The sequence below is a fragment of the Sorghum bicolor genome, chromosome 4, assembly GCF_000003195.3.
Source record: "Sorghum bicolor cultivar BTx623 chromosome 4, Sorghum_bicolor_NCBIv3, whole genome shotgun sequence".
Classification (NCBI taxonomy): Eukaryota; Viridiplantae; Streptophyta; class Magnoliopsida; order Poales; family Poaceae; genus Sorghum; species Sorghum bicolor.
The window spans coordinates 48,087,032-48,100,685 of NC_012873.2; the positions used below are offsets into that span (position 1 = coordinate 48,087,032).

The window sequence follows — 13,654 nt, forward strand, 5'->3', positions numbered from 1 at the left end:
TTCTACACCCTAGATTAGCATACTCAAAATATCATGAGCATCAATGTTGATGAAGATCTTTTTGATCAGATCCTCATCCTAGGTCCCACTCGGTGTCAATAGGTCAGCAACAACCTAAATTTATGGATTATCAGGTTCAGCGAGTGGGCGCCCAGCAAAGTGGTTTGGCAGCTAGCAATTTCGCCAGATGTCCATAGTGCTGCCATCACCATTTCTCCTTATTAGTCCCTTCTTCAAAACCTCCCGACCTTCTAGGATTGCACGACATGTATGGCTGGCATGCTTCTTCTGGGAAGCCACCAAAAATCAACACCGTTGAAGTATCGTCCTTTGAGAACTCTCGCACATAGGGAATCTGGATTCTCGATCAATCTCCAACCTTGTTTTCCTAGCATGGCTAGGTTAAACAACCTGAGATCACGAAAGCCAATACCACCCTGCAATTTATGCATTGTCAATAGCTCCCACCACTACCAATGCAAATGCTGACTATCAGCCGAGCTACCCCACCAATAGTTTGATATGACAGTCTTTATTTTCTGGCAAGTATCCTTTGGAGTGAGAAAGTAGCTCATTGGATAGGTTGGTACAGCTTGTGCGACTGATTTTAGCAGGACCTCCCTACCAGCGCAGCTAACTTCATGCCCGCTCCAAGATCCTACTAGTCCTCTGATCTTGTTTGGCATATACTCAAAAGCCTCCTTTGATGATCGCCCCAACACAGTCAAAAGGCCTAGGTATTTTCCGTTCACCCATACCGAGAAGGTCACCGAGATCACACATCTCATAATGATATTGACAAAATCATTTGTAAAGCCCAATCAAAGCATAATTCCTTGTAAGTAGTTCCACTCAAACCTAGTCATATGCTTTTACCATATCCAGTTTGATTGCACACGTCCCAGACTTTCCTTTCTTCCTCTTAACATAGTGTGTACATTCATACACAACTAGGACGTTGTCCATGGTCGGCTTGTTAGGAACCCTGTCATCCAAGAACCTGAAGAAGTTGATTCATCTGAAGTGGCAAGAAGCAAAGGAGAGAGGAAGCAAGCTGGCTCCAAAGATGGGTCACCTAAACTGGCGAAGGAAGCAAAGCCCACTAGAGCCATGAGCCCAACCCCGAGTATTTCGGGCCCAACTGGATACGTGAAGAAGTTGCCATGGAGAAGGGTTAAAAGCCAACACCTCAACATGTCTCTCTGTGAGATTTGGAGGCATTCTAGGTGGCCTTACTAATCTTAAAATAACCTCTACATACTCCTCCCTAACAGGTCTTCCCAGGAGGTATTGGAGAGTCTATCAAGCGAAGAATGGGCTCAAACTGCCTTAACTAGCATGTCAGTTGGTTTCGTCTATCCATTGTGTTCTTTCTGCGATCAAAGGTTGTGTGTGACCTCGGGCATGCTATCTCTTACTATTGTTTGACCTAATTCTGCCAAAACTATGGTTCAAAAAGTTGGTGTAAAATTGATCTAGAAAACTAATGTATTGTAAATTCATCTTCTCATTCTCAGTCAACGCGGTGCCTAAAGTCATCTATGCATCATCTACATTCGATCCTTCTGGTTACTTAACACTACCGCTAGTTTAGAATTCAATTACATTGGCAGTGCGCTTAAGTTAGTCGCCAATGTAAATACTAGTCTGAACATGCGCGCTTCGTTGCGCAGGCATATGTAAACAGTGTTGTAAACAACAAAACATGGTTTTGAATAGTAAGAATAGTATTTTCAGCAGTAGATGGGGAGTGTTCTGAACCGAGCTTAACAACGTTGGGAGCAGTCACAGTGCCTGAACATTTGTCGAAGTGTCAAGAAAGCTAGCAATCTTGCACACACGAGGGGTATCTTACTAATGATTTTCATAGGTGTTTTTTTAAGGATACTGTCACTGTAGGAGTATTTACACAAGCGGTTCATAGCCAAGGGCTCACACATCTATTTCTACCGGTGCTTGCTCTTTATGAATAGCATGTGAAAAAAAAGTTAGGCGTCAACAAAAAACATTTCTATGCCGGTGGAGATGGAAAAGAGATACTATTATATATGTTCCTAATTAGCAGCACCATGTTCATTCTCCGGTATTGGATTTACTAGTTAATTATATTCATTTGCTGCTAGATTGCTTTGTAGAAGAAGATTGGATCTTCAAAATGCCATCCTTCAGATCAAAACCACCTTCGTCAAGCTAGATTTTGGGAAGAATGGTAAAGGACTTTGGAGTCTTGCTTATTACGTTTTCCCGGATAGTGACTTTTCTTTGTGTTTGGGCTGAAACAAACCTAGTCACTCAAGAAAGGTTGCAAAAATGGAATCTGCATCTCCACTATCTCCACTTCTCCACTACTATATAATCCACCAGTTGAGAACTTAGCTAAATACACCCCATAACCCATTACTATAGTCATAAACTCTACTAAATACACCCAGATAATTGTACCCAGAAAGCTCTATCCTATGAAATCAAAGGACAAGATTAACTCTAATCTCTCATTTCTCTTACTCACTCATATCCAACGGATCAAATTATTTGGATGAAACCTCATCACTCTTTCCATCCAACACTGACACCACGCACGACTCTCTCTCTCTCCCCCCGACGTTAGACCTCCCGCAAGCGTAATTTTTTCTTTCCCGAAGTGACTCCGACTCCTCGTCTCCTCCTCCCCTCGCGTACGGACGCAGATTCAGTAACGTTGCTTCAGTAAGTCACAACGTAACTTTAGCATCATCTGCTACGTTGCTTTGCCATCCAACGGTCTGTCGAGAATCTACTAGAGCTGAGGCTGCTGAAGGCCGGACGCGGACTCTATAATGCCACTTCACATGCTCGCTTGATTTCTCCCAAATACAAATGCCCTATTTAGTTGTGACTTTTTTTTTTCAAAATATCTACTATAGTATTTTTGTTTATATTTGATAATTATTGTCTAATTATTGACTAACCAAGCTTAAAAAATCCGTCTCGTAATTCCAGATGAACTGTGCAATTAGTTACTTTTTTATTATATTTAATTCTTCATGCATGTGCTGCAAGATTCGATGTGACGAAAAATCTTAGACCATTTTACAAAATAGTTCAGGAACTAAGACCTTGTTTAGTTCCAACTTTTTTTGCAAAATGGACACTGTAGCACGTTTGTATTTGACAAATATTGTCCAATCATAGACTAACTAGACTCGAAAATTCGTCTTGCAAATTATAATTAAACTATGTAATTAATTATTTTTTATCTATATTTAATACTTTATGCATGTGTCGTAAGATTCGATGTGATGGGGAATCTGAAAAATTTTGCGAAAATTTTCGGGAACTAAACAAGGCCTAAACAAGACCAAATAGTTCACCCCAAAATCCAAAAACTTTTTAAGATTTTCCGTCACATCAAAATTTACGGACTATGCACTGAGCATTAAATATAGATAAAACTAATTACACAGTTTGACTATAACTTATAAGATGAATCTTTTAAGTCTAGTTAGTCTATGATTAAGTAATAAATGTTAAATACAAACGAAAGTGCTACAATATTAAATAAAAAAATTCAAGTCAGCCAAAAATTATGCAAAATTGCTTGATTCAGCGCAGGATGTCCATGAACACGAGCACGCTGTAGAAGCAGAGTAGAGCATCGCAACTTGCCTATAAAATAATAATACTTTACGTTAGATTATTTGTCAGCCGTTAGATCTGTGTTGAACGGTGCATAGAGGTAGGAAAGTTACGCTGTGACTTTCCAGAGGAAAGTCACTGAATCCATCTCCCTCGCGTACCCTCCATCTCTCTCTCAAGGAGGACGCGGCCATAGGGCGACGGCGCCCTCTCAGGCGGCGCGCTGGCACGAGCAGGCCATGGCGGCCCTCCTCCCTCATCCCTGACCCGCCCTAGATCTGCCGCTGCCGGTGCCCATACTGAAGGTCCTCGCCGCCATCCGCACCACCTGAACGCCCTCGATCCGCACCAAGGTTAACTCCATCAACGCAGTTCAAGGTCGTCCCACCAAGGAAGAGCCGCAACAGCAGGCACAGTGGTAGAGGCGGGTAGTGTTTCGGTAGGTGACGTCGCAACCGGCGGAGGAGCGCCAAGCTGGTGGGGTCAAGTCGCAGCCGGCGGCCAGCGCGCTGCCGCTCGCCGCTCGCTGCTCAGCCGCTCCCGGCTTCCCCCCATGCTCACAAGCGCCCAGCCCCGGCGGCGGTGGTGCGACGCCCAGCCTTGAGCCGGGACTCCCTAGCCCCGGCGTCCCGTTCGAGCTCCGCGTCCCGGCTGGCCACAGCAGCATCCTCCTCCTCACCTGCTCCCTCGCCCTTCTGTTCGCCGTCATCGGCACGAACGCGAGGTGCGAGGACACGCCGCTCCTCCTCGCCTGCTCCAGCGGCGTTCCGTTTTGCCCCGCCATCTGTGGACGCGAGGAGCAAGGTTTGCCCACCTAAATCTGCAATTTAATATTGTTTCTTGATTTCTTGATAGTACAATGGTAATTCTACATCCATACTTTGATTAGAAGTGTGGTGACTGTGTGCAGATCTGCTCTGGGCGACACAAAGTAAGACTACAGGTAAATTTCCTCCCTCCATGCAACCACTAACTTATGAGTTAGCACATTTGCAGAAATCGCTGAGGGTACGGGGCTGATTGGAGTTGTGATTTGTATGGAAGATGTCAGAGGTTCTGGTATTAGAGACTGAAGTTTTGCAAGCGCGTGTTGCTGCTTTGGAGTTTTAGCAGCTGTGTTGTGTGGTTGGGAGCCATGGAGTCACAGATGGATCTGTACGAGGTTATAGAGCAGAATGGTCATGGCGCCTTTGGTGCTGCCATCCTCGTGAACCACAGGACTGAGAAAAAGAAGTTTAATTGCTGAGTCTGTTTCCCCATAAATTTCTTAGCCGAGAGTTGTTTGCTTTGCTAATGCAGGTATGTGTTGAAGAAAATACGTCTGCAAGGTAGACATAATGATGCCACAAGTCTGGTCACCAAGAGGTCAACAGAATTTTTCGTGTCCCCATGAATTTGTGAATGTCGTGAGCTTGTATCCCGGCTCTTTGCTCCATCCTTTTTTGGTTCTGGTCTGATAACTAATTTTGACTGCTGGTAGAGACTTAAGAACTATACGTGAAAACCAAGACATGTATATCTACATCCATAATCCTGTAAGCTTTATTTTTTCTGAAATGTATGACACAAGCTTCAACATCGGTTTAGTTAATGTCCATTCTATGGGGTAGTATAATTCATTTGTTTGGATGCAACAAATTCAGTTTAGTTTTCCATAAGTAGCGTTCACTGCAATATGTACTAAACTTGAGACAATCTTGCAATATACTTGCTTGACAAAATTCAAAGTCAACTCGAATGTACCCTACTATGATTTTTATGAATATTTGCCTACGATGGTTTAGATCACATGATGCATTTTTTTTGAAGGGATAAGGTAGGTATTTTTTTGGCAATAGCTTTCTTTGTTCATTGTTCCATTCATCTATTAGATCAATACTCTTCCTCAATCTACTATATCAGTGCTCTTGCCCAATCTACTAGATGGTTCTGGATGCTTCATCTCAGGTTGGGATGCGATTTGTTGTTTTTTCTGTCTCTCTTAAATTGTTGCTTCGTTTCCTACAAGTAAGCATCTGCTGCCTTTTTCTGTAACTTTTTGCAACTATTGAATTGTTGCTTCTGTTTCAAATTGCAGCTTTAGAGCTACACATTGGATTGGATAGAGGAGCAGAACTGCGGGTGGACGGGTGAAAAACCAGGAAGCTGCCAAGAAGACTGCCCACTGGACTGCCAATGATCCCTCAGTTCTCATGTCACCGAGTGGACTGTTCAGTTCATGTACCCTTCGTTCTCTGCCTTGCTCCCTTGATGGAGTCTGCACATTTAGCCATGGTGATGTACTGCTTGAGCTGCTCTGTACTAGCAACATTTTTCTTTTCAAAGTTGTGTTGATGGATCATGTATTTGAGGCAATAGGAACTAGCTAGATTTTTTACTGGCATTGTTTAGATGCAATTTTTTTTGAAATTTTGACACTATAGCATTTTTGTTTTTATTTGACAAACATTGTCTAATCATATAGTAACTAGGCTTAAAAGATTCGTCTCATGATTTACAGGCAAACTGTGCAATTAGTTTTTGTTTTCATCAATATTTAGTGCTCTATGCATGTGCCGCAAGATTCGATGTGACAGAGAATCTTGAAATTTTTTTGGTTTTTGAGGTGAACTAAACAAGGCCTACCTTCCACCCATCTGATGTCCAACATTGTGATGCTCCTCCCGCATCTGTGTGCACATGGTCTAATGATTCATCATATGGTTTTGTTGGTGAACTGAAAAGTTATCTTCTTAGCAAAGTGCAGACTGCAGAGTGGTAATTTTAGTTGATAGTTTCTACAATCTGAAAATTATTAATACAAAGCGGAATGGTTATTGCCCTTGTGATACATAGTAATTATTTGATATATTCAATATATATATACCATGCTCAAGTCATGGTTTATTCTATATATTTCTTACAAAGTGAAACTTTTTTCCTTTTTATTTTTTAAATATATGACGGTTGTTTTTATGTAGATCCTTGAATCAAATGAAGCCATATCGTTAGCATTTAAAGTGGCCAATTATAGTAGAGATATGTTTCATCTTTTTGTTATCACAAAATAGTTATTGATTTGTGTATAACGAATAAACAAATGCTCTTCTCCAAGAGAATTTGGAAGGTTTTCTTGTATACAATTTTATGAAGTTGTAGGACGGCGTAAGATCTACCATGCACAACTATCAACTTGACTTAGGATGAAATTCTTGGCCGATATTTTAATGATTCATGGAAATGAATGTTTCAACAACCTCCCGAAGATCTTCAATACATAATTAAAGAGTTAGGCAGAATATACCTTACTATTTGCCTTCTTATATGTGCAAAAGGGCGACTGAATTATATACATGCTTAAATATTGTGTAAAAGTTAAACTATATAAATGAAATATTGGTTGTTTTTATGAGCATCCCCAGGATAAAACCGTAGCGTTAGCACGGGTATTATACTAGTCCATATAGTAGGATGGTCATGCCCAACAAATTGCGGCCTGGTCAGCCCACATAACCTCGCATAGAGTCTGCTCAAAAGTGCGCTCCCTCCTGAAGAGAACCACCACCATTCAGTATAGAAAGAAGCAGTCGGAAGGACAATGAGAAGAAACTTCATTGGATTGGGTGGAGCACGCTGGCCAGTCGGAAGGAGAAGGGAGGATTGGGGTACCGGGACCTGCACCTATTCAATCTTGCAATGCTTGCAAGGCAGTGTTGGCGCCTTATTCAAGCTCCAGACTCCCTCTGCGCAAGACTGCTCAAAGCAAGGTACTTCCCTGACAAGAGCATGTGGTTAGCGAAAGAAGGACCGGGGATTTCATATACATGGCGAAGCTTAATTAGAGGTATGAGAGCGATTGAGCTGGAGAGTAGGAGATGGAAACCACATCCGCATCTGGGAGGATGCGTGGATCCCGGCTGGAGTTACTCGTAGACCGAGAACACCAAGAGGCAACATTGTCATATCCAAGGTATCTGAACTGATTGACCCAATTAGGGGCACTTGGGATAGTGAACTGATCAATGACCTTTTTTGGGAAGAAGATGTAAGCAATATTCTTTCGATCCCGGTGCATATGGATAGGGAGGACTCTGTGGCCTGGCATTTCAATAAGAAGGGAGTCTTCTCTGTTAAATCAGCTTACCATGTGCTAGAAGATGAGGCTGAGACTAAACTGGTTAGACAGAAGGGGGAGACCTCAAGACATTCACTGAATTCTGGACAGAAGATGTGGAATAAGCTGTGGGGTGTGCCGGTGCCTCCCAAAATAAAGCAGTGCGTGTGGAGAGTAGCTCACAACAGCTTAGCGCATAAGATGAACATCAAGAGCAAGAAGATTAGCCTTGATACACGGTGCCCGGTTTGCTTTAGATATGACGAAGATGGTGCGCATTGCTTTTTCAAGTGCAAGGAGGTGAGAAAGGTTTGGAGGGAACTGGGATTGGAGAACATCAGGCTGAAGCTTGCAAACCTCCTGTCCGCCATGGAGGTTGTTGCTGAAATACTGAGGCAGAGGGAGGATATGTGTATAGTGGTGTTCGTGTTGATTTGGAAGTGGTGGAGCGTGCGCAACAAGGTTAACGTGGGTGAACTGATGCCGTCGGCTCAAACAACGGTGAGTGCAATCCGGGACATGGTGCAGGATATTCTAAAGGAAGGGTCCAGGATCAATCACCACCAGTCCCTTGAGGTTCAGCAGGGTTGGTTGCCGCCAGCAGAGGGGATTCTTAAGATAAATATTGATGGTAGCTTCATGCCCGGGACGTCGAAAGGTGCCTGGGGATTTGTTATACGAAGCCATGATGGAGCTATAGTTATAGCAGGTGCTGGTTCTCTAGGTCCAGTGCATGATGCTCTAATGGCAGAAATGATGGCCTGCAAATTTGCAGTGGAAGCGGCTATTCAGTTGGGTATAGCACATGGGGTAATCGAAACTGATTCAAGCCAGTTAAGAGAGGGGCTGACTTCCTCAGAGTTTGATTTGTCTGTTGCCGGGGGACTTTTCCAAGATATCAGGGCGTCATTGCATGAGGATTTCCTCTCGCTTAATGTAACAAAAATTCATAGATCTTGTAATTCTCTCGCTCATGAGCTAGCTGCTATGGGGCAGAGTTGGGACCCGGGTCAATACCATCACTGGATTGATCCTCTCCCAGATTTTGTAATCCGTTTGAATACTCACGATTTAGCTGAGTATGAGTTGATCAATATAAAGTTCTAAGGCCGAGAAGGCTGATTATCAAAAAAAAAAGAAGCAGTCTTCGGCCTGAAGTTTCTGCAGGTGCCTATAGAGGTGTGAATCCTTGGACTTGGTGATCTGCGAGACGGTTTTCAGCTGCCTTCTTGTTCCAACCTCATCAAGCCTGAAGTTGTGTCTGCCTTTCCTTTTCCTCATGAAACCCACAAAAGCACACCAAAATGCTTCATAATCTTCCTCCATGACTGCAATTATTGGTGACAAGAGATCACTCATTCCTTGACAGTACCTGATCTCTCAATCAGTGGCAACTAATCGTGCAGCATGATAAATCATGTAAGGCTCCAAATTAAATGGTCAAAATCTTTCACAGTTCTCTTTCATATTGGTAGAGACGGGTATTCTATCAGGGTCCTCTTCACAGGAAGACTCAGATTCAGACGATTCTGACTCTACCATACATGGATCAACAGAAGTTAACTCATTTGTATCTTCATCTATGCATTCCACAGCATCCCAGTTAGAACTCTCTGAATCTTCTGCCTTACTGCCTAAAGATTTCAATTCTTTGGGTATCACACAAGCCATCCATCAGAAAAGTCCTCATTCATGAACTCTTTTATAACATTCAGGCTATTCTTTCCTGCACCAGATTGAGGCAATTCAGTTTATCAGTAAATAAACAAAGTGTATCGTTGTGAACAATACTAGTGTTATTGTGGCATTTTCTTCAGATAACAGGAAAGCACAACATGTCTGATAGCAAAGGTGCACACAGCTGTTATTTACTCTTGTACTAGCTAATAAGCCCAGCCCAACAACACAACACCCGTCCAAGCAAAGAAAGGGGAAAAGAAAGCAGCTTTGTGGGAGGAAGGAGCGCGAGGAGGAGATCCTCCTCCTCCTCCCGGCTCCCGCCCTCAACCGACCGTCTCCTCGTCTCCCTCTTTCACATATCCCCACACACCCACCGCCCTCTCTCTCTCTCTCGCTCCACATTCCCTTCCCACCACCTTTCCCTTCTCTCTCTCGCTCTTTCTCCTCGACCGCGCGCCGTTCCTGCTCCGTCCGTCGGTCGACCCCCACCACATGCGGCGGCGCGGGCGGCGCCTCCCCGCGGCGCTGTGGCTCGACGCTGCCGTGACGTTGGCGGCGCTGGTCGTGCTCGTGCTCCTTGTGGCGCGGCCGGCGGGCGCGGCGTGGTGCATCGCGCGGAGCGGGGCGTCGGACAAGGCGCTGCAGTCGGCGCTGGACTACGCGTGCGGCCCCGCGGGGGGTGCGGACTGCGCGCCCATCCAGTCCACCGGCCTCTGCTACCTGCCCAACACCCTCGCCGCGCACGCCTCCTACGCCTTCAACTCCATCTTCCAGCGCTCCCGCGCCGCGCCGGGTGCATGCGACTTCGCCGGCACCGCCACCGTCACGCTCACCGACCCCAGTCAGTACTTGTTCCATCCATGCATGTTCTTCACTGTGCCGTCTGTATCTGTCTGCGCATCCGTCTCCGGCCGGCCGGCATCATCCCTTTTGCTTTTGCTTTTCTGTTCGGTCTGGGAGTACGTCCCCTGTCTCTTTTGCTTTGCGCAACCAACCATACTCTGCTAGAACTGGTCGCTTTTCTTTTTCGGGACCTTTGGGTTATATATATCCGTTTGTTTCTCGCATCAAAAAATTTATTTCATTTCCTTCATCATTTGGCTAATCAATATATATTGTTTTTCTTCGTTACTTTTGCCTTTGCTTAGCTTCATGTGAAAATAATAGAACATATTGATGTCATAATAGGAGAAAGCCATTACGTGATGGTAATGAAAATTTTTACTGCTGCAATAATCATGACAGAATGAACACATTGCCGGTAACCTATGGACCTGCTTTTCTTATGCTTCCTAGTTCATGGTGCGCCATTGTTGTAGCCTGTAGCATTGCTCTAAACCCAAATAAGTACAACTTCATGGTTGATGCTAAATAGGGAGTGTGTTTCCCATGCGTATTTTACTAGGAGATGTATTTGGGTTGATACAGTTCATGTAAGCAAATGTGATTGTTGCTGTAGACACGCAACATGAGGCACATGATAAATAAAATAAAGTATGTTAATTCTCAGTTTCACTCTCACATGTTCCAATTGTTCAAGGACTAAATTATACATAATATAATATCATCTGGGTTCAGGAGCCTTATTGTGATTTGTATGTTTGTCCGGAGTAAGAGAAGTTCCATAGGACTTAAAGTGCAACGATTTCTAATACATTACTCTGATTACATATATAAACTACATGAATGTCTATTTATATATAGTCATCATTGTGATTAATGTGCTTCTTGAAGAGAACTTTCACTGAAACGATGATATGTTCTGCTGGACTATACAAACATTCAAATGGGAATATGGCCTTCAGAAGAACTAAGTTAGAATGCTTTTGCATAAAACAAACCGAGTTTGCACTTGCACACATGTCTCATAGGTGTTTATTGCCTTTATTCTAATGTGATTACATACTTACATGTTAGTTTTGCCTTGTTAGTTTTCATATTCTCTTCTGTAGTATTAGATTAAAGCTTCTTAAATATGTGGGATTTGTGTTGCATGGTTGAGACCGTCTTTGCCCCCTCCGGTCCCCTCTACTTTTTTTTTCAGTGAAATAGGCATTTATATTCTCACAAATCTTACAAGTATGTGTGGAATCTACTTATTCAAAGATATATATTTTGCATTTCAGGTTATGGATCATGCACCTACCCTTCATCTCCAAGGTAAACACATTAAATTTTACTAGTCTCCATTTGAAGTACTAGTAGTGCAGAAATGATTTAGGCAATGTGGAACTTCTAATTATATATAACTTCATCGATTCATTTTGTAACTTATTTTCTCTTGTCAAAATTCAATATACCTAAGATGTATAGACATTTATCAGATACATTACAAAAAAGATAAGTAGCAGCATGCCACCATCACTCATTTGTGAAAGCTCCGCTGAGCCTTTTGTATTTTGCACCAACCGAACTCTTCAAGCTGCATTATAGCTGGAAGTGTTTGCTCAACTTAAGAAACAGGTTTGTTAGCAAGCATAGCACTACTTCTACTCTTCTAGTAATGAATACAAAAATGGTCATTAACTGTAAACTCTATTGCTCCTTAGTCCTTATGGAACTCCCAAATATTGTGAGTTTTATGACTTTGGGTATGATGCGTACAGACGTGAGTGTCTTACATGCAGATGGAGAATTTGTTAGGGTACACTAAACACCATGAGTTCACAGGATTTTTTTTCAACCAGAACTGATTCCTGCATCTCTTGCTTCATGTAAACCTCACCATGCTAAAAAATGGTTTGCTGGATGGCACTAAGAGATCATTTTATCAAAAGAGGATACGAAAATGAAAGACACTACAGAGTATGTGTCATGTTTTCATGGCTGTATATTTAGTTTCAGTTGAGACCACATTGCTCGAACAGCTAGTTTGGTAGCATGAATATTACAGATTGGGAACATAACTGCTGCACTATTGGTCTAAAAAATATACTGCATTATCCGTGGTGTTACAAAATAATAATAATAATAATAATAATAATAATAAATGAAGTCTTTTGATGAAAATTTGATTGCTGGCTGAGTCTGTGCTTTAGTTTTATTAATCTGATGACCTCACATTAATACTTTGTGTAGCTTTTACAGTTTAGTATGTTTTATTTATGTACCAGAACTTATACCCTCGTTTCTGAAACAAGGTCATATTGATCATGGTAATTCTTGTTTGCAGCACTGCCGGGCAAACAGGATCACCTGGTTCAATATCCATGCCAGGGACTCCCACACCAAAAGGAACTGGGAGCACTGGAGGATTGAGCCCACCTGATGTCGATTCGACCGACTCCAATGCTGAACCTCTGGCGACCACATCCCTGCCATCTCTTGCTCTCTCCTGTTTCATGTATATGTTCTTGCAGTTGTGGTGATGCATGGATGGTCTAGTTAGGTTCAGCAGAGCATTGACATGCAGCATTGTTGCGTCGTGATGTAAGGGACACCACCACAATTTTGTTTCAGGGAATTGGTTGGTTGGTGGTAGCCATTGTAACCTGCCGTTCAAGTGAAAGGCAAGAGTGCCCGTCAGTTGGATTCTCTCAACTCATTATGCTTCTTTTGGTCTAAAAAAACATTATGCTGCTTTTTGCCCCTTGGGAATCTGATTCTGTTTTGTTGACGATCTTAATTTCCTTTGGTTGATTTGAGCTTGGTTTTTGTTCTGAAGTTTCGGGGACACTTTGTTAGGCTTGAGCTCACCAGTCATTTGGGTAATTGATTTTCTTTTGTAGCTACTCCCTTTGTTTTAAATTATGAAACGTTTTGGTTTTGTTCTAAATCAAACTTTTTAGCTCTGACCAAATTTATAGAAAAATATATTAACATCTACAATATCAAATAAATGCATTATCAAAATTAATCTTGTTTGATAAATTTTATCAAAGCTAGGAAAATTTGACTTAGGAAAAAGATAAAATGATTTACAATTTGGATAAATAGTATTATTTTGTATATTGATTTTGGAGAAAGGATTAATAGGACACGGTTAAACAGAGGGTTAGGTGGAAGATTGGTTAAGGTCTTGTTTGGATCATTAGTGCAATTGTTAACTAGCAAATAACTGCTAACTATTACTAGCTAGCTAATTAGTATGGTGTATGGGACTGTTTGAATTCACCAGCTACTAATTGGTTGTAGATGCAAACGTACTATAAGAGCAAAATAATTGTGTAGCGGACCCTGTTAATGGTTAGCAGGTCTATTTGTTAGCCATTTTGTACTAGTGGATCCAAAAATACCTAATTATATTTTTTTGAACAAAATACTAAT

At 42.3% G+C, this 13,654-nt stretch overlaps 1 protein-coding gene and 1 long non-coding RNA gene across 3 annotated transcripts; both read left to right on the top strand.

The window, feature by feature from the left end:
* LOC110435005 lies at nucleotides 3,759-6,035 on the top strand. 2 transcript variants are annotated; one of them, XR_002452655.1, is made up of 2 exons: nucleotides 3,759-4,419; nucleotides 4,505-6,035. It is a non-coding gene; the product is annotated as an uncharacterized LOC110435005 (long non-coding RNA). The 2 variants fall into 2 exon arrangements; XR_002452654.1 differs by having other exon boundaries at nucleotides 4,526-6,035.
* Nucleotides 9,613-12,985, top strand: LOC8056069 (PLASMODESMATA CALLOSE-BINDING PROTEIN 2). Its single transcript, XM_002452088.2, has 3 exons — nucleotides 9,613-10,229; nucleotides 11,515-11,548; nucleotides 12,561-12,985. Exons 1-3 carry the CDS (start codon nucleotides 9,881-9,883, stop codon nucleotides 12,754-12,756), a joined length of 579 nt encoding a protein of 192 aa, XP_002452133.1. The 5' UTR covers nucleotides 9,613-9,880; the 3' UTR covers nucleotides 12,757-12,985.

What these genes read in the sequence shown, in the direction of transcription:
- LOC8056069 (XM_002452088.2), top strand. Translation starts at nt 9,881, where the DNA reads ATGCGGCGGCGCGGGCGGCGCCTCCCCGCGGCGCTGTGGCTCGACGCT. An exon ending in CGTCACGCTCACCGACCCCA is followed by an intron (nt 10,230 to 11,514) that starts GTCAGTACTTGT and finishes TTTGCATTTCAG; the next exon opens with GTTATGGATCATGCACCTAC. An exon ending in ACCTACCCTTCATCTCCAAG is followed by an intron (nt 11,549 to 12,560) that starts GTAAACACATTA and finishes TCTTGTTTGCAG; the next exon opens with CACTGCCGGGCAAACAGGAT.